Genomic DNA, 19050 nt, shown 5'->3' with positions numbered 1-19050 from the left:
ATTGTTTTGTTTTTTTATATAGGCTAAATTTAAATATGCATTTTAACGGTTATTTTGTGGACAACATAAAATTCGTAATGATATACATTTAATGATTTTATTATTTTTTATTTGTAAGGTCGATCGACAATTCATGATCAGGGCTAAATTATATTAGCAAATTTTGTTTTTCTTTTATTAAAGTTACAAATTGTTATTGAAATTAACCAAATTATTTAGTTAGTCACAAATTCATATAATAATTGTAGAGTATAAAAGCCTTTGACTTTATTATAAACATTAACAATTACAAATTGTACAACAAACCTAAAAAACTCTAACTAAATCAACATGTTCAAATTCGTAAGTTTTAATATTTCAACAACCATAAAGGATATTTGATTTTAATAAACGAAATTCTTATTATTTTAGATCGCTGTTTGCTTCTTCGCTTTGTTGGCTGTTGCCTCCGCTAAACCCGGTCTTGTAGCTCCCTTGGCCTACTCTGCTCCTTTGACTTATGCCGCTGCTCCCGCTGTTGTTGGTCATGCTTCCTACGTAGCTCCTTATGCCTCCACCTACAATGCCCATCACATCGCTCACTCAGCTGCCTTCCCTGCCACTTATGCTGCTGCCCCAGTTGTTCACGCCGCCCCTGCTGCTTATGCCGCTGCTCCCTTTGTAGGTGCTTCATACGCTGCTCATTACGCCACCCCCTTCGCTGCTCCTCTTTTGTTGAAGAAGTAGATCAGAGAATTGAATTTGAATAAAAAATAAATGAATTAATTACAAAAGACTGAAAACTTTGGGTTTATAATTTTATTTGTTTCATGAATCTTAGGATTTATGAAAATCATTTAATTAGTTTATGTTTTTTTGAAACAAAAAAACTTTCCTTAGACAATAATACTGAAAGTTTTTCATCATTTATATATATTCTTGAGTATTGAAAATATCACTTAAGAAGTACAGAAATTTAGCAATGGCTACATAAATATATAAATTTATAAAATAGTTTTTTACAAAATAAATTTGCAAATTTATTAAAAAGCTTAATTAGGAGAATTTTTTATTATATGTGGTTCCTTTATTAACCAAATATATTAACTCCGATTTCTGATTATTTTAAATTTCTATGCCAAAGCACTTGACTGACTTTTTTTTTGGCATTATAACGAAATTTTATTATAAAATCATTGTTAATACCTCTAAATAACTAATTTTTTTAGACGTCAATTGAAACATGAAATCGGTGTATAATTTTTTAACATATAACAGGAAATATCCCAGCAAAAACTGGGTAATGACTAGCAATTACTGAACCATTTACTGCTTAATGATTACTTAATACCATTTACATTACTTAGAAGTAGTTTAGTAATGGTTGACATATAATATCATACGTATGTATTAGGGCGATCGATTCTTCGACATTTTTTAGAAACCGGTTTTCGGTTTCTTCGAAAAATTGCAATTTAATATAAACCGGTTTCGGTTTCGGTTATTTAATAATAACCGGTTAACCGGTTTTTTGGCAAAATATTAAAACGCCTAGAAATAAGAAGAAAATAAGTTTTATTTTATATTAAAGATCTCATACGTATGATAAAGAATATACATACATGTATTTTAATTAGAAAAAATAAGCCTTTTTAAAACGCTTAAATACTTTTTAATTCTAATTTTGATTACTTCTTTTAACGTTCACAAGGTCTTCGGGTCAAATTCGACCCATTTTGATATTAAAATTTAATTTTTTCTAAAAGTGAGTGGTTGATATTTTTGATATTTCATGAATTTTATTTAATTTCAAATATCAACAACTACGTTTTAGAAACACAAATCTGTCATTGGGTTAAATTTGACCTGGAGCTAAAATCTTAAATTTTTTTTTCGCACAATTAAGTTAAATATGTTCAGAGCTTTGGTAGCACTAACATATATCCGTCTCTTTTCATCAGACTTGCTGAACATTATCAGCCCAATTATGAAAAAAAAATTCCCCGGGAGTTTTTTCCCTTTTCTCAATTCCATGTTAAAAAAAACCAAAAGGGAAACTGGGATTCCCCTTGTAAATACCAAAGCTATTGTTTTCTTAAGATATTCGGGTCAAATTTGACACATTTTGAAATTAAAATTGAGTTTTTTCTAAAATGAGTGGTTGATATTTTACGATTTTTATTTAATTTCAAAAGTCAACAACTATGTTAGGTTTAAAAAAAATGGAAAAAATATATAGAATACTAGCTGACCGCTCAGTAGTATTGAAAAATTTGAACTTTGACCTTCACGATTTAAGGGTTAAAGTTTTCCGATTTTAGTAAAAGTTTCAGACTATATTTTAAATAACCTGGACTATACTATTCTGAATAGATTTTACTTTAAAATCATAACAGTAAGGAAATTCGGCTCATTCTCCAAAATATGGCCAAAATATTAGTTTTTCTCGAAAATTTCAAAATTTAACTCGCTGGCACGGAAAAACTATAGGAGGTATTGTCATATTTTTTTCATATTTTTATTCCCTATTATGTTGTTAATAAATCCCCATGTGATGATCAAAAAATTCTGAAATTTGTTTAACAAATTTTTTAAAAATTTGAAAATGGAATTTTGAAACTGCCGTTAAAAAAAATATTTTTTTTTGGTCATACCTGGGAATAGGTTAACGGTATCCTACGAAGACAAACACTCATATACAAGTAAATACGGATATATTCTAAGTAAAGATAAACTTTTATTTTAATATTTATCAAAATATGTTAATTTTGTTCCTACATTTCATGTTCTAGTGGCCTGAGACACGTTAATGGCCTGGCGATTTTTTAATAACTTTAACATTTTTTAACCAATTTTTGTCTTTTATATCTTATTAGAACGACAATTACGTACACATTTCGATTCTTATAAATTAAATTGCAAAAGTAATTATTTAATGGCAAAATTTTTACAAAAACTGAAAAAAATTCCTTTTTTCCCCTTGTAAATGCACCTCAAAACTAAATCGCTAAGTCGGCACGGGTTGCCCTTCTTAGAACAAGCTAAACATTTTGTTGGTGGTATTTTATGTCATTACACAAGTTGTCAGGGGGTACCGTCTCAACATTTCCAAAAATTTAATTCTAAGGGACACTCTAATGTATATAGATAAATGTTTAGGAAATTCAGAATTAACATTCATAATAAAATCTGTTTAACCTTTAAATGATTGCATTTTTATTAATTCAAATTAAACTTGTATCCATCTACTTTATGTAAATTTTGTATAAGAATCTTGGTTTGCGTGTTTACAAGATTCAACTTGTAGAGGAATTGAAGCCTCACGTTCATTGTTCGCGGCCTATATTTAATGAATGGGCCGATGGAAAAATTTACCCTCAATTTAATTTGAAAATTTTGTTCAATGGTGAAGCACACTTTTAGTTAAATGGCTATGTCTATAAACAGAATTGCCGCATTTGGAGCGATGATAATCATGAAGCAATTGTCGAAACACCATTTCACTGTTTGGTAGGCTTCACAAATAACGATGATCAGAACGTTACAGTCAACGGTGAGCGGTATAGAGACAGCCTTTACTAAGTTTTTCGTGCCTCAACTATAAGTCACACATCGCGTTGTACAATCAATTTACTAAGAGAAAAATTTGGCGAACGAATAAGTTCATGAAATTGTCCTGTTAACTGGCCACCTTGTTTATGTGATTTGAAGCCATTAGATTATTTTTTCTGAGCATATGTAAAGTCCCATGCAGATAAACCAGAAACAATAGAGCACTTGGAAGTGAATACTTGACGTATTATTGCCGAAATTTAGCCTGATTTACTGTGAAGGGTTTATGAAAATTGGACCTAAAGGTCCAATTTCGATATACACGTAAACATTTTATAGACAATATACAGTAATTTGCAATTTGTCTTTCTTAATTTGAAAAGGTCTCACATACAAAATACCCTAAAACAGTTCTTGGTATAAGATCCATTTCTAGATAAATCAAAGAAAGTTAAATTTTTCAGTCTATCACATTTCGTTTATTTATTCAAATTCAATTCTCTGATCTACTTCTTCAACAAAAGAGGAGCAGCGAAAGGGGTGGCGTAATGAGCAGCATAAGAAGCACCTACAAAGGGAGCAGCGGCATAAGCAGCAGGAGCGGCGTGAACAACTGGGGCAGCAGCATAAGTGGCAGGGAAGGCAGCAGAGTGAGCAATGTGATGGGCATTGTAGGTGGAGGCATAAGGAGCAACATAGGAAGCATGACCAACAACAGCAGGAGCAGCGGCATAAGTCAAAGGAGCAGAGTAGGCCAAAGGAGCTACAAGACCGGGTTTAGCGGCGGCAACAGCCAACAAAGCGAAGAAGCAAACAGCGATCTAAAATAATAAAAATTTCGTTTATTACAATCAAATATCCTTTATGGTTGTTGAAATATTAAAACTTACGAATTTGAACATTTTTGGTTGAGTTTGTGTGGTTTTGGTTGTGTTGTACAATTTGTAATTGTTGATGTTTCAGGTGAAGCGAATGTCTTTTATACTCTTAAGTAAAGTAGCTGTGACATTTGATCGTAAATAAAATAATTCGTTAATTTATTATTCCATACGTGACAGGTTAACATTTTTATTGTCTTGAACTTTTATTTAGGCATGGAAGTATGATATTTAAATATTTTAACGGCTAAACAATTTTACATTTTGTTTTGATTTAGTCATTTATATTTTTAGATAACAGTAATATTAATTTGTATACAAATTAAAAAATTTAAAAAGAATGCAAATTTGTTACAACTCATTATGGAAGGAACTGTGATTAATAAATATTATAATAACATTCCGAAGTATACATATATCCCTATAATGAGAGTTTGGTATTGATATTGTTTCCATCATTAAAGAGCTTAACAATTCATTGGTAATCTTATCCCAAATCTAAAAATAAGCAAGATTTTGTTGAACATTTTTAAATCGAATGCTTTTGAAATGCCTATCGTTTGATAACCATATTTGCCCAATTGTAGCATTGTATGTCATAAATATTTTCCAAACAAATTTTTCGAAACAAAAACAAAACATTAATAAAAAAAATTACGACATACAACGATACGACGCTACGACACCAATTGTGAATTGGGCAATAAAGTCATTGTCGCTTCTCATTTTAAGATGCAAATTGATTTATATTGTCTTTTTCAAGTGTCTTTAAAACTTAATACACTGTACTACACCAAAAATAAGCAGGGGTTCTCATACATCAATTCTCTTTTATTCAGAAATATTTAAGGTTTTTATTGGCAAACATAGTGAAAAATAATATCAAAGTAGCTTTCCAAAACACGTAAGAACATAAGCCGTATTTTGCATTAGTTGAGGAGCATCCTGAATTTAAATTACCATAACTCAGCCATTTGCCAACCGATTTTTACAAATATTTTTCTGTTTAAAATGTTAAACTCAAATCTATTCAACAAAACAAATTCAAAATTAGTTTTAAAATAACTTTTTTCTGACGCTTTGAAGTTGCGACTTTAGGAATATCGTTATTTCACTAAAACAAAGTGATCGAGAAAAACTCTATACATTTCCAAACTCTATGGATTCCAAAAAACAGAATTTCTAATTTCAGATTTGAGATCATCATCATTTCTTAATAACGAAGAAGGCCTAAATAAATTTTATGATTTATTGAACTATTTGTAAAATTCTCATTTAAATCGAAGTTTATAATTCTCACTATCTTTGCGGACACCTCTCTAAAACGGACACGTCCCATAAACGGACACTTTTTTCAGTCCCAAAAAAATCCTTTTGAATTATTTTCTATGAGAGAGTACACTGTATTATGAACTTGAACTCATGTTGCTTCGATCTTTAGTACAATAAAGAAAGAATTTCTCTAAAGCTTTTTGCCTTTTTTCTCCTCTTATTTAGTTAAAATTAATATTTAATTAATCAAAATCAAGTAATTGCTTTAATTATACAAAATGATTGTATTCTGTCTCAAATATTTGTCTTAAATTATGAAATTCTTTTTTAAACACATCTAAAGTTATTTGTTAGTTCAAAATACAATATTGTATAGAAATATTAAAACCACCTGTGTTTTTACTTTATAAACCTATATCACCTTGCTGTTGCTGACTTTTAAAATGCCATCATGTCTGGCATATTTAATGAAGCCCAATTATTTGTTTACAAAAATAGTACACTAAACTATAAAAGTCTTCAACTCTGGCTTAAACCTCAACAATTACTAATTGTACAACCAACCCTCAACACTCTCAACTCAACCAAAAATGTTCAAATTCGTAAGTTTTAATATTTTTGTAAAATTTTTTGCTAAATCTCATCATTAAAATCTATATTTCCTATTTTAGATCGCTGTTTGCTTCTTCGCTTTGTTGGCTGTTGCCGCCGCTAAGCCCGGTTTAGTAGCTCCTTTGGCCTACTCTGCTCCTTTGACTTATGCTGCTGCTCCCGCTGTTGTTGGTCATGCTTCCTACGTAGCTCCTTATGCCTCCACCTACAATGCCCACCATATCGCTCACTCTGCTGCCTTCCCTGCCGCTTATGCTGCTGCCCCAGTTGTTCACGCCGCCCCTGCTGCTTATGCCTCTGCTCCCTTTGTAGGTGCTTCTTATGCTGCTCATTATGCCACCCCCTTTGCTGCTCCTCTTTTGTTGAAGAAGTAGATCAGAGAATTGAATTTGAATAAATGAACAAACTTGTGATAGACTGAAAAATATTACTCTTGTGTATTTAATTATTAGGTCTACATTACTTTAGTTATTAATGAAACAATCCTATACCAAGAACTGATGTAGGCTTTTTATACCCTATTTGTATCGTCCATGAATATAAGTCTGTTATCCACCTTAAAGTATACCGATCGACTCAGGATCATATCAACCAATATAAGATAAATGCTGAAATACATATTGTCTATTTTCTAAACAAATCATTGGGAGTGTAGAAACACAAGCCTGCGGATCGGTATGAAGTAGTTTTTATATATAAAGTTTTGTCGTTTGTCGTTTTCAGTGAACGTGAATTATAAATCACTGTTCTTTTAAACAGTTACCGTGATCAGATTTTGTCTATGTTAAGCATAATAACAAAAATGTTAAGATGAATCTATGTATTTACATCATTAATAACTGCTTAAACAGTATTTCGGGGGGACATTTGTAAGGGGGCTAGATGAAATCCGATATTTCCCATTTTCAATACCAAACATAGAACATTTGTGAAAAATTTCAGCCAGTTAGCATCTTTTGTTTGGATCCTATTTGTGTTTTCAATCGACAGACAAACGGATGGATGGACAAAGCTAGATCGCCTTAAAATCTTACTGCGACAAAAAACAATTTGTTTTTATTTATTTAATAATTTTGATATATACAGATTAATCTTATATATAAAAAGAAGTGTACATTTTGATGTCACCACTAACTGCGAAAACGGGTCTCAGGGTACGTTGGGGATGGTCTGTAGATGGTTTATGTGAAGTTTGCACGAAATCGGCATAGTGGATCCGGAGATATGGCTGGACCGATTTTTATAAAATTTTCAGTGAATCTTCAGATTTTTGATTTTCGGTCTGTGGGTCACAGTGGTGTACTCTGAAGCGAATGATTTGGTGTAACATGTCCGGTACATACCAAATTTTCATATCGTTGTGCTTTTATATTATCAACCGATGATAAACAAAATTTCCGAAAGTACAACTAATATAGTAAACAACGTCGACAAATCAGATTTCGTTCCCGCCGAACTTCTGCCATATGCAAATGAATATTCAATCCGTTTCGACAAGGTATTCACAAGTCTTACAACCAACTACAAAAATTCGGATTGGCTGTGCAATTGCTGGAATGTGCAATTTTGGTACAAAAAAATGATGATGTCAACAAGGTCAATGAGCGTATTAATTGAATCTGACTGGCGAAACAATGAAATACAAATCGATTGACACAGTAATGAACGAAGAACAAGCCTCAATTATGCTACTGAAACATTGAAGGTTGAATCACAGATGATGTTTCTCCGCAACATAAACGCGCCAAAATTATGCAACGGAACACGATTGGCCATCAACAAATTTTCATAAAATTTAATTGAGGCAACAATCATCGGTGGCAGATTAAAATGCGAAGACGTAATGATTCCACGCATACCAAAGATTTCCAAAGACAAAGCATAAGGCCAATCGTTGACTATTGCTGGCTTACATTTGGAAAATTCATGTTTTGTATGTGGTTTGCTCCCGAGTAAATAAAAAAAAGAAACGTATATCCCCTGTCCTTAAGATGAATTCATAAATATAATATCCCGTTTGCCTTAAATACATCCGTTTCTGTTTTTAAGGCCACTATACTTATAGATATCTGCTACAACTTTGTCAAATGACCACCTCAGTATTTCGGGTGCGATGTCAGGTCGGGGAAGTCCGTCCTTTTTTTGTCCGACACTGTATATTCAAATCGAGATGCAATATAAAACAGAATTATTGTAAGGGCCAGCAACGCGGACCGGGTTCAGCTAGTACTTTTATAAAGCGTGTCTCAGTAAGAATGCACTTTTTCATTTTAAAATAAAAATACTTTTTTTTGAGAAAGTTGTGATTTGTTTATTGGAGTGTAGAGAAGACATGTTCCCATAAAGTATGGAATAAAATATCCGCAAATGGCCCCAACGGCTCAAAGAAAAAATTACACTAAATTTAGATATATATTTTTTTTTGAAAATTTCGCTTGAGTATCAAATAATAATTAACTTTCTTTGACCTTGAAATTAAAAGAAAATCAAAACGTGGAGATAATTTATAAGATCTGTCATTTTTATATGGTCTTCTCAATACTCTAGAAACTTATTTTATATCTTTTTTGAATATTAAACTAAATAAATAATTTTCTTAATCTTCAAGGTATCCAACAAAATTCCTCATTTAAAAAAATAAAAAAACATTAATTTTTCAGTCTTTCGTAGTTAAATCATTTATTTCAATTCAAATTCAATTCTCTGATCTACTTCTTCAACAAAAGAGGAGCAGCGAAGGGGGTGGCATAATGAGCAGCATAAGAAGCACCTACAAAGGGAGCAGCGGCATAAGCAGCAGGGGCGGCGTGAACAACTGAAGCAGCAGCATAAGCAGCGGGGAAGGCAGCAGAGTGAGCAACATGGTGGGCATTGTAGGTGGAGGCATAAGGAGCAACATATGAAGCATGACCAACAACAGCGGGGGCAGCGGCATAAGTCAAAGGAGCAGAGTAGGCCAAAGGAGCTACAAGACCGGGCTTAGCGGCGGCAACAGCCAACAAAGCGAAAAAGCAAACAGCGATCTAAAATAATAAGAATTTATTTATTAAAATCAAATACACTTTATGATTGTTGAAATATTAAAACTTACGAATTTGAACATGTTGATTTAAGTAGAGTTGTTTAGGTTTGTTGTACAATTTGTAATTGTTAAAGTTAGAAATAAAGTTAAAGGCTTTTATACTAAAAATTATTATTTGCGTTGGTGAGACTAAGTAAATAATTTGGATAATTTCAATAACAAATTGTAACATTAATAAACGAAAAACAAATTTTGCCATTATAATTTAACCATGATCATGAATTACTAACCTTAAATAAAAAAATTAAACTTATTGAATGACTAACATTACGAGTTTTATATTGTTTGATAACAGTAACATAATAGCCATTAAATAACAGTTAAAATACTTATTAAAATTTAGAGTATGTAAGATATACCACTATTTGAAAGTTACGTTTAGCATAAATTATTTAAATTTAACTGTTCAATACGAGTAGCATACTTAAAGTATAAAAGCGGTTATCTTTATCACCAACATTAACAATTACTAATTGTACAACACAACCAAAACCACACAAACTCAACCAAAAATGTTCAAATTCGTAAGTTTTAATATTTCAACAACCTAACAGGATATTTGATTTTAATAAACGAAATTTTTATTATTTTAGATCGCTGTTTGCTTCTTCGCTTTGTTGGCTGTTGCCGCTGCTAAACCCGGTCTTGTAGCTCCTTTGGCCTACTCTGCTCCTTTGACTTATGCCGCTGCTCCCGCTGTTGTTGGTCATGCTTCCTACGTAGCTCCTTATGCCTCCACCTACAATGCCCATCACATCGCTCACTCTGCTGCCTTCCCCGCTGCTTATGCTGCTGCACCAGTTGTTCATGCCGCCCCTGCTGCTTATGCCGCTGCTCCCTTTGTAGGTGCTTCTTATGCTGCTCATTATGCCACCCCCTTCGCTGCTCCTCTTTTGTTGAAGAAGTAGATCAGAGAATTGAATTTGAATAAATGAACAAATATGTGATATACTGAAACCTTAATTTCTTTTATTTTTTACTAAATATTAAATCAATAGAAGATTTTCGTTAAAAAATTATTCTTAATTTTTTTCTGAAAAAAAATTTATTTAAGGGCCTCATTTTGTAAAATGAAGCGTTCAGAAACGTAAGCAATTTGTATGAAGAATACTGGGAAAAGGGTTTGAAACTTGAATATTTTCCATACAAAATTTTGTTTACGTTTGTCGTTTCGTTCTATAAAATGAGGCTATAAGTAAATCTTGGATTAGATTTATATTAACAAAAATATAATAATTCAAATGTTGAATAGATTTTATTATGAATTAATTCTGAATGCTATATATCAGACATTGCCAAACTACTTCTAATTAAGGTAGATGGTAAGTTGTTCAGTAATTGCAAGAGGGTAGTTTCACTTTTGAACCGAATTCACAATGTAGAGTACTTGGCATAGTAAAAAAGCAGAAAAGCTATTAATTGACAAATATTTCAATTTCTAATGTATTTTGTTTTTAGTTTTTTGATATTGTGCATTTTTCCTACATTATCATTCCAAGTACTATACATTGTGAATACCGCTAATATTTAGTGTTCTGCTATTATTATCGCAAGAACATCCTGTTTTCAACATTGTTTCTAGAAATCTATAATAACACTGTCCAACAGCATTTTTGGAACAGAATAGCGACCCTATAATTCTGAAAGGGCATGTTGAGTAGATCATTTTTATAGAATAAACTTATAGTCCAGCTGGTCTGAATTTTTTTTACATTCGGTCAAAGTTTTAATTTTTTGATCGAAGGTAGCATTATACTAACCGAAAAAAATGTTGTAAGTTAATATGTGAGAGAATTCTTATGGTCAGAGTTATATTGTGGAATTTTATGGGGATCATTTTTGTGGAAGATCTTAACCCTCTAGCTCCTCTCTTTAGGGGTCAATTTGACCCTTTTTTAGAGAAAATCAAAAAAAGTCCTTTCAAAAAGGACATTTAAAGATTCAAATATTCTACGAAAATTTTTGCCGGAAAATATCAGTGGAGGTCACCAAAGATACCAAAGTTCTAAATAAATCACTTTACGCTTAATTAGCAAAATTACACGCCTCTCACATTTAAAAAAAAAACACACAAAAAATCTTTTTATAATCCGAATGAGCTGATATTTAAAATATAAATAGTTCTAGAGAAGATCTACAAAAAATATATATACATATGTAAATTATCACTTTTCGGTCAAGAGTTATTTAGGTTTATTTATTTATTTTTATTTTGTTCGATCTTTTTTTAGTTTTTCAGATATGTAGGACCTATGGTGGTTCGAAATTGTTTTTTAAAATATCACCAATATTTGGGATAAAATTTTGAATACTATAAAAACAACTAACTAACAGTCATGTCGTCCCTATATGAAGTTACACGCATCCAAAGTTGGTACATGTAAAAATGGACGTATTTTTTACGTTTTTTTCAAAAAAGTCCCTTTATATTTTCTTTTGTAGTAAAAAATGTTCACTATTCTGTTCCAATCAAAAAGTCTCAATTTGTTGGACAGTGTAATTATCATATCAAATTTCTTTAACCAATTAAGGGCGGTTTTTTGTCTTGAAGATTGGAGATTAAATTAAGTTTAATCTACGAATGTTGTTTTTGGCTCATGGATTATGTCGAGGTATTCTTATTAAATTGAGCATAATCACGTGATTAAAAACTCGGATTAACAATTTGTTTCCCGATTTTAAAAAGTCTTTGAATTATCTATTAGTAGATATCCATATTGTCTGTATTAATGAATTTTCAATTCAGATATAGATAAAAAATTGGTAAAAAATCAAGGTTGTCCTGGTTTTTCCTTATATCTCAGCCATTTGTGGGCCGATTTTCTTGATTTTAAAGAGCATCCGAACCGGGTCATTTGTTGATATATTGATGTATAAATCATGTATGTATGTTATTTGGAGGCTACGGAAAGTTGATTTCAACATACAGACGGTCAGATGGTTTGAATGTTTGTTAGACCTGATTTTGCAATGCAATTTTGAATGGTTACGAGAGCCCTTCTAGAACACCTTCTGATATAAAGCAGAGTGCGATGAAGGAAGGCCTACAAAGTGAAGCATTAGTAATTTTTTCAGCTGGGTTAAACTAGAATCCAAAAACATTAAAGTGGATTAACCTTAGATTAGAATTGTGTTTAGAAACTAATCTACTTATTAGTTGGCATTTGATCTTCCAGGAAAAAATCCGGCATAAATTTCCCATACTTTGTTTTAAAATAAAAAACCATATATTTTGTTCAGTCTATTATTGTTAATTCATTTATTGCTTATTCAAATTGAATTCTCTGATCTACTTCTTCAACAAAAGAGGAGCAGCGAAGGGGGTGGCGTAATGAGCAGCGTATGAAGCACCTACAAAGGGAGCAGCGGCATAAGCAGCAGGGGCGGCGTGAACAACTGGGGCAGCAGCATAAGTGGCAGGGAAGGCAGCAGAGTGAGCGATGTGATGGGCATTGTAGGTGGAGGCATAAGGAGCTACGTAGGAAGCATGACCAACAACAGCGGGAGCAGCGGCATAAGTCAAAGGAGCAGAGTAGGCCAAAGGAGCTACAAGACCGGGTTTAGCAGCGGCAACAGCCAACAAAGCGAAGAAGCAAACAGCGATCTAAAATAATAAGAATTCGTTTATTAAAATAAAATATCCTATATGGTTGTTGAAATATTAAAACTTACGAATTTGAACATTTTTGATTGAGTTGTGAGTGTTGAGGGTTGATTGTACAATTAGTAATTGTTAATGTTTAAGCTTGAGTTAAAGTCTTTTATACTTTTGTTTATTGTTTGAATTTTGGAATTTTTGTAAACAAATAATTGGGCTTCATTAAATATGCCAGACATGATGGCATTTTAAAAGCCAGCAGCAGCAAGGTGATATAGGTTTTTAAAGTAAAAACACAGGTGGTTTTAATATTTACTTAGGATGTAGATTGAACTCTTGATTAGTGTTAAATAGAGATTCATAATTTAAGACAAATATTGATAAATATTTGAGACCTCTTCTATAAAAATTTAAATTGTTTGTGATTTATAAAAACTAAATTTGTAACAAATTTTTTTGTTAACTACTCATTGATTTAGAAATTCATGAACCCAGATTTTAAAACTCAGGTTCAATTTATTGTTATATATTTAAAGAATACAATGAAAACTTAATAGAAAGTAAACTCATAGCAGAATGAAATGTTTTTGCTTAAATTAGCTACGGCCTTCATCAGCATTCTTCGTGGATATTTGTAAACTATGTTGTAAACAAATATATTTATCTCTCACTATAGAAGAATAGAATTCGGAATTTTATTACAAGCTATTAATTAAAGTTCATTACATGTTGAATTGTAAGAAATTTCCATTCTTTTTACATGTTTTTCTCAATCAAAATTGATTTTTATTTTTTAATTTTTATACAATTTTAATGACATTTATCTAAACTATTAATGACTAAACTAAATGTAACATTTATTTAGCCGTTTAAATATTTAAAATTATACCATGCTTAAATATAAGTAAAAACCATTAAACATTTTTACATATCACGTAGGAAATAATAAACGAGCGATTTAATTTATTTACGATCACAGCTACTTAAATAACTAAAATGTATAAAAGACATTAACTTCACCGAAAACATCAACAATTACACATTGTACAACAAACCAAAACTACACAAACTCAACCAAAAATGTTCAAATTCGTAAGTTGAAATAAATCTTAAATCGTTTTAATAAAAGTTGTTAGTTAATGTTTAATCTATTTAATTTTAGATCGCTGTTTGCTTCTTCGCTTTGTTGGCTGTAGCCGCTGCTAACCCCGGTCTTGTAGCTCCTTTGGCTTATACCTCACCTTTGGCTTACTCTGCTCCCTTGACTTATGCTGCTGCTCCCGCTGTTGTTGGTCATGCATCCTACGTAGCTCCTTATGCCTCCACCTACAATGCCCACCATGTTGCTCACTCTGCTGCCTTCCCTGCCACTTATGCTGCTGCCCCAGTAGTTCACGCCGCCCCTGCTCATTATGCCACTCCCTTCGCTGCTCCTCTCTTCTTGAAGAAGTAGATCAGAGAACTGAATTTGAATAAATAAATAAACAAACAAACATGTGATAGACTGAAAAACTAATTCTTTTTTTTTGTTTTTTTTTTTACTAGAAAATTAAGTCAAACTTATATTATGAGATTAAATTTATAATGGTGATTTGAAAATTAAATGGTTGTAGTAATTTTATGGATCTACTATAAGATAGCATGTAGAAAATTTCTGTTCTAGGACTAATGTCCCAGTAAAAACTTGATAATGACTTGCATTTACAGAACAATGTAATGACTACTTCATACCATTTCTATTACTTAGAAGTGGTTTATGATCGGATATATAAGTACTTGTTTACGAAATTCAAAATTAATTTATAATAAAATTCATCCAGCCTCTGAATGCGTTTGTGCAGATGTTTGTAACACCCAAAAATATTAGTCTAACACCCACCTTAAACGAATCACTTTCTGAGTCGATTAAACGATGTCTGTCCGTCCGTCTGGTTGGCTGGCTGTCCATGTAAACCTTGTGCGCAGAGTACAGGTCGCAATTTTAAAGATATTTCGATCAAATTTGATACATATTATTTTTTCGGCCCAAGGACCAAGCCTATTGAAACTGGCTGAAATCGGTCCATTTTTTTACCTTTCCCCCATACAAATGTCCTTCCGAATATTGAAATCTGTCATAAATGTTTAATTTATAAATGTATCTCCACTATTGCGTTCCAAATAAGTTTTATATATACAAAATTCATGTCACCAAATTTTGTTACGATCGGTTCATAATTAGTCATAGCTCCCATATAGACCCGCTTCCGAAAATCACTTTAACATGCATAAATCTCTTAAAAGTGTAAAATTTAACATAAATAACTTTCATATAGACATAAATCACACGACCTAATTTCATAGTGATCGGTCCATAATTGGTCATAGTCCCCATATAAGGCCCACTTCCGAAAATCACTCTTACTTGTTTTAACTAAAATCTAATGATTCAAATATTTTTTCTGCATTAAATTTTTTGCATGATCAATAGCAAAAAACTGGACTGCAAGTCCAAATACCAGATTTTAGATTTTTGGGTTTTTTCATATAAAAAATCGATTTTGGTCATAAATATGATTAAACGCTTATTTACAATGTTATTAAGGATTTTATATTTTAGAGTTTTTTCACATGAAAAATAATTTTTTTGTTAGAAATATGAGTGATCAGAGAATGAGCTCCTTTTTCGATTAAACGCTTATTTGTGAGTTTTTTTATATGAAAAATCGATGTTGGTCAGAAATATGAGTGATCAGAGATCCAGCTCCTTTTCTCCATTAAACGCTTATTTACAAAGTTATTAAGGAATTTAGATTTTTGAGTTTTTTCATATGAAAAAGTCTATTTTTGGTAGCAAATATGGTTGATCACAAATCGATCTCCTTATCTCGATTAAACTTCTTTACAAAGTTATTAAGGATTTTATAATTTTTAATTTTTTCATATAAAAAATCGATGTTGGTTAGAAATATGAGTGATCACAGATGGAGCTCCTTTTCTCGATTAAACGCTTATTTACAAAGTTATTAAGGAATTTAGATTTTTGAATTTTTTCTATGAAAAATTGAATTTTTATATGCAATATGAGTGATCACTGATCGCGATTCTTTTTTTTAATAAAACCTTTAGTTATATGAGGTTTTATATTAAAAATCGATTTTGGTCAGAAATCACAGATCGCGATCCATTTATCGATTAAACGCTTATTTACAAAATAATTAAGGAATTTAGATTTTTGGGTTTTTTCACATTAAAAATCGATTTATGATTAGAAATATGAGTGATCACTGATCGAACACCTTTTCTCCATTAAACGCTTTTTTACAAAGTTACTAAGGATTTTATTTATTTGAGTTTTCATATGGAAAATCAATTTTTGGTCCGAAATAAGAGTGATCATAGATCGATCTTCTTTTCTCTATTAAACGCTTGTTTGCAAAGTAAAGATTTTAGAGTTTGAGTTTTTTCACATGAAAAATTGATGCTTTTTTTCTCGCTTAAATGCTTATTTACAAAGTTATTAAGGATTTTTGATACGAAATTTTAAGGATTTTAGATTTTTAAGTTTTTTCATATGAAAAATCGACTTTTTATCCCAAATATGAGTGATCACAGATAGAGCTCCATTTCTTGATTAAACTCTTATTTACAAATTTATTATAAATTATTAGATTTTTCATATGAAAAATCGATTTTTGGTCAGAAATATGAGTGATCCCAGATCTAGCTCATTTTCTCGATTAAACGCTTAATTACAAAGTTATTAAGGAAATTAGATATTTGGGTTTTTTCATATGAAAAATCAATATTTTTATTCGAAATATGAGTGATCACAGATTTTTGAGTTTTTACAATGTTATTATGGATTTTAGATTTGTGAAGTTTTTTATATGAAACACCGATTTTTGGTCAGAAATATGAGTGATCACAGATCGAGCTCCTTTCTTCGTTTAAACGCTCATAAACGAATTTATTAATGATTTTAAATTTTTGGGTTTTTTCGTATTAAATATCGATTTTTATCCGAAATAGTAGTGATCACAGATCGCGATCCTTTTATCGATTAAACGCTTATTTAGAAAGTTATTAAGGATTTTAGTTATTTGTGATTTCATATGAAAAATGGATTTTTGGTCAGAAATATGAGTGATCACAGATCGATATTCTCGATTACACGCTTGTTTGGCAAAGTAATTATGGATTTAAAAGTTTTGAGTTTTGAGTCACATTATTTAACATTAAAAAATATTCGCATACATTTTTCTAGAAGCAGTCAAAAGGAGTTCTATTTCGTGTCGCGTTCTTGATTATATTTATTGCTAATATATAAAACGTAAAATTTGACTTTTTGTACTCAATAAATGCTATCGAAAAATGTTTTTTTGCGGAAATATGAGTGATCAGAGAATGAGCTCCTTTTTCGATTAAACGCTTATTTGTGAGTTTTTTTATATGAAAAATCGATGTTGGTCAGAAATATGAGTGATCAGAGATCCAGCTCCTTTTCTCCATTAAACGCTTATTTACAAAGTTATTAAGGAATTTAGATTTTTGAGTTTTTTCATATGAAAAAGTCTATTTTTGGTAGCAAATATGGTTGATCACAAATCGATCTCCTTATCTCGATTAAACTTCTTTACAAAGTTATTAAGGATTTTATAATTTTTAATTTTTTCATATAAAAAATCGATGTTGGTTAGAAATATGAGTGATCACAGATGGAGCTCCTTTTCTCGATTAAACGCTTATTTACAAAGTTATTAAGGAATTTAGATTTTTGAATTTTTTCTATGAAAAATTGAATTTTTATATGCAATATGAGTGATCACTGATCGCGATTCTTTTTTTTAATAAAACCTTTAGTTATATGAGGTTTTATATTAAAAATCGATTTTGGTCAGAAATCACAGATCGCGATCCATTTATCGATTAAACGCTTATTTACAAAATAATTAAGGAATTTAGATTTTTGGGTTTTTTCACATTAAAAATCGATTTATGATTAGAAATATGAGTGATCACTGATCGAACACCTTTTCTCCATTAAACGCTTTTTTACAAAGTTACTAAGGATTTTATTTATTTGAGTTTTCATATGGAAAATCAATTTTTGGTCCGAAATAAGAGTGATCATAGATCGATCTTCTTTTCTCTATTAAACGCTTGTTTGCAAAGTAAAGATTTTAGAGTTTGAGTTTTTTCACATGAAAAATTGATGCTTTTTTTCTCGCTTAAATGCTTATTTACAAAGTTATTAAGGATTTTTGATACGAAATTTTAAGGATTTTAGATTTTTAAGTTTTTTCATATGAAAAATCGACTTTTTATCCCAAATATGAGTGATCACAGATAGAGCTCCATTTCTTGATTAAACTCTTATTTACAAATTTATTATAAATTATTAGATTTTTCATATGAAAAATCGATTTTTGGTCAGAAATATGAGTGATCCCAGATCTAGCTCATTTTCTCGATTAAACGCTTAATTACAAAGTTATTAAGGAAATTAGATATTTGGGTTTTTTCATATGAAAAATCAATATTTTTATTCGAAATATGAGTGATCACAGATTTTTGAGTTTTTACAATGTTATTATGGATTTTAGATTTGTGAAGTTTTTTATATGAAACACCGATTTTTGGTCAGAAATATGAGTGATCACAGATCGAGCTCCTTTCTTCGTTTAAACGCTCATAAACGAATTTATTAATGATTTTAAATTTTTGGGTTTTTTCGTATTAAATATCGATTTTTATCCGAAATAGTAGTGATCACAGATCGCGATCCTTTTATCGATTAAACGCTTATTTAGAAAGTTATTAAGGATTTTAGTTATTTGTGATTTCATATGAAAAATGGATTTTTGGTCAGAAATATGAGTGATCACAGATCGATATTCTCGATTACACGCTTGTTTGGCAAAGTAATTATGGATTTAAAAGTTTTGAGTTTTGAGTTTTGAGTCACATTATTTAACATTAAAAAATATTCGCATACATTTTTCTAGAAGCAGTCAAAAGGAGTTCTATTTCGTGTCGCGTTCTTGATTATATTTATTGCTAATATATAAAACGTAAAATTTGACTTTTTGTACTCA

At 30.9% G+C, this 19050-nt stretch overlaps 7 protein-coding genes across 7 annotated transcripts; 4 read left to right on the top strand and 3 right to left on the bottom strand.

The window, feature by feature from the left end:
• Positions 1-330: 330 nt before the first annotated feature.
• On the top strand, positions 331-782 carry LOC135954132 (cuticle protein 38-like). The gene is made up of 2 exons (XM_065504205.1): positions 331-342; positions 412-782. Exons 1-2 carry the CDS (start codon positions 331-333, stop codon positions 724-726), a joined length of 327 nt encoding a protein of 108 aa, XP_065360277.1. The 3' UTR covers positions 727-782.
• Positions 783-3987: 3205 nt separating this feature from the next.
• On the bottom strand, positions 3988-4460 carry LOC135955180 (cuticle protein 38-like). Its single transcript, XM_065505495.1, has 2 exons — positions 4422-4460; positions 3988-4352 (listed from the first exon to the last, which is right to left on the bottom strand). The coding sequence occupies exons 1-2, from the start codon at positions 4431-4433 to the stop codon at positions 4038-4040; spliced, it is 327 nt and encodes a 108-aa protein (XP_065361567.1). The 5' UTR covers positions 4434-4460; the 3' UTR covers positions 3988-4037.
• A 1775-nt stretch (positions 4461-6235) lies between these two features.
• Positions 6236-6720, top strand: LOC135954889 (cuticle protein 38-like). The gene is made up of 2 exons (XM_065505133.1): positions 6236-6283; positions 6353-6720. The coding sequence occupies exons 1-2, from the start codon at positions 6272-6274 to the stop codon at positions 6665-6667; spliced, it is 327 nt and encodes a 108-aa protein (XP_065361205.1). The 5' UTR covers positions 6236-6271; the 3' UTR covers positions 6668-6720.
• A 2225-nt stretch (positions 6721-8945) lies between these two features.
• On the bottom strand, positions 8946-9396 carry LOC135954131 (cuticle protein 38-like). The gene is made up of 2 exons (XM_065504204.1): positions 9385-9396; positions 8946-9316 (listed from the first exon to the last, which is right to left on the bottom strand). Exons 1-2 carry the CDS (start codon positions 9394-9396, stop codon positions 9002-9004), a joined length of 327 nt encoding a protein of 108 aa, XP_065360276.1. The 3' UTR covers positions 8946-9001.
• Positions 9397-9852: 456 nt separating this feature from the next.
• On the top strand, positions 9853-10332 carry LOC135953991 (cuticle protein 38-like). The gene is made up of 2 exons (XM_065504035.1): positions 9853-9899; positions 9969-10332. Exons 1-2 carry the CDS (start codon positions 9888-9890, stop codon positions 10281-10283), a joined length of 327 nt encoding a protein of 108 aa, XP_065360107.1. The 5' UTR covers positions 9853-9887; the 3' UTR covers positions 10284-10332.
• Positions 10333-12605: 2273 nt separating this feature from the next.
• Positions 12606-13091, bottom strand: LOC135953992 (cuticle protein 38-like). The gene is made up of 2 exons (XM_065504036.1): positions 13048-13091; positions 12606-12979 (listed from the first exon to the last, which is right to left on the bottom strand). Exons 1-2 carry the CDS (start codon positions 13057-13059, stop codon positions 12665-12667), a joined length of 327 nt encoding a protein of 108 aa, XP_065360108.1. The 5' UTR covers positions 13060-13091; the 3' UTR covers positions 12606-12664.
• A 934-nt stretch (positions 13092-14025) lies between these two features.
• LOC135953995 (pupal cuticle protein C1B-like) lies at positions 14026-14454 on the top strand. Its single transcript, XM_065504039.1, has 2 exons — positions 14026-14065; positions 14136-14454. Exons 1-2 carry the CDS (start codon positions 14054-14056, stop codon positions 14424-14426), a joined length of 303 nt encoding a protein of 100 aa, XP_065360111.1. The 5' UTR covers positions 14026-14053; the 3' UTR covers positions 14427-14454.
• Positions 14455-19050: the final 4596 nt, after the last annotated feature.

This window comes from Calliphora vicina, chromosome 3 (assembly GCF_958450345.1).
Source record: "Calliphora vicina chromosome 3, idCalVici1.1, whole genome shotgun sequence".
Lineage (NCBI taxonomy): Eukaryota > Metazoa > Arthropoda > Insecta > Diptera > Calliphoridae > Calliphora > Calliphora vicina.
The sequence above is the reverse complement of the archived record's forward strand: the minus strand, read 5'-3'. Positions and strand labels throughout refer to the sequence as shown.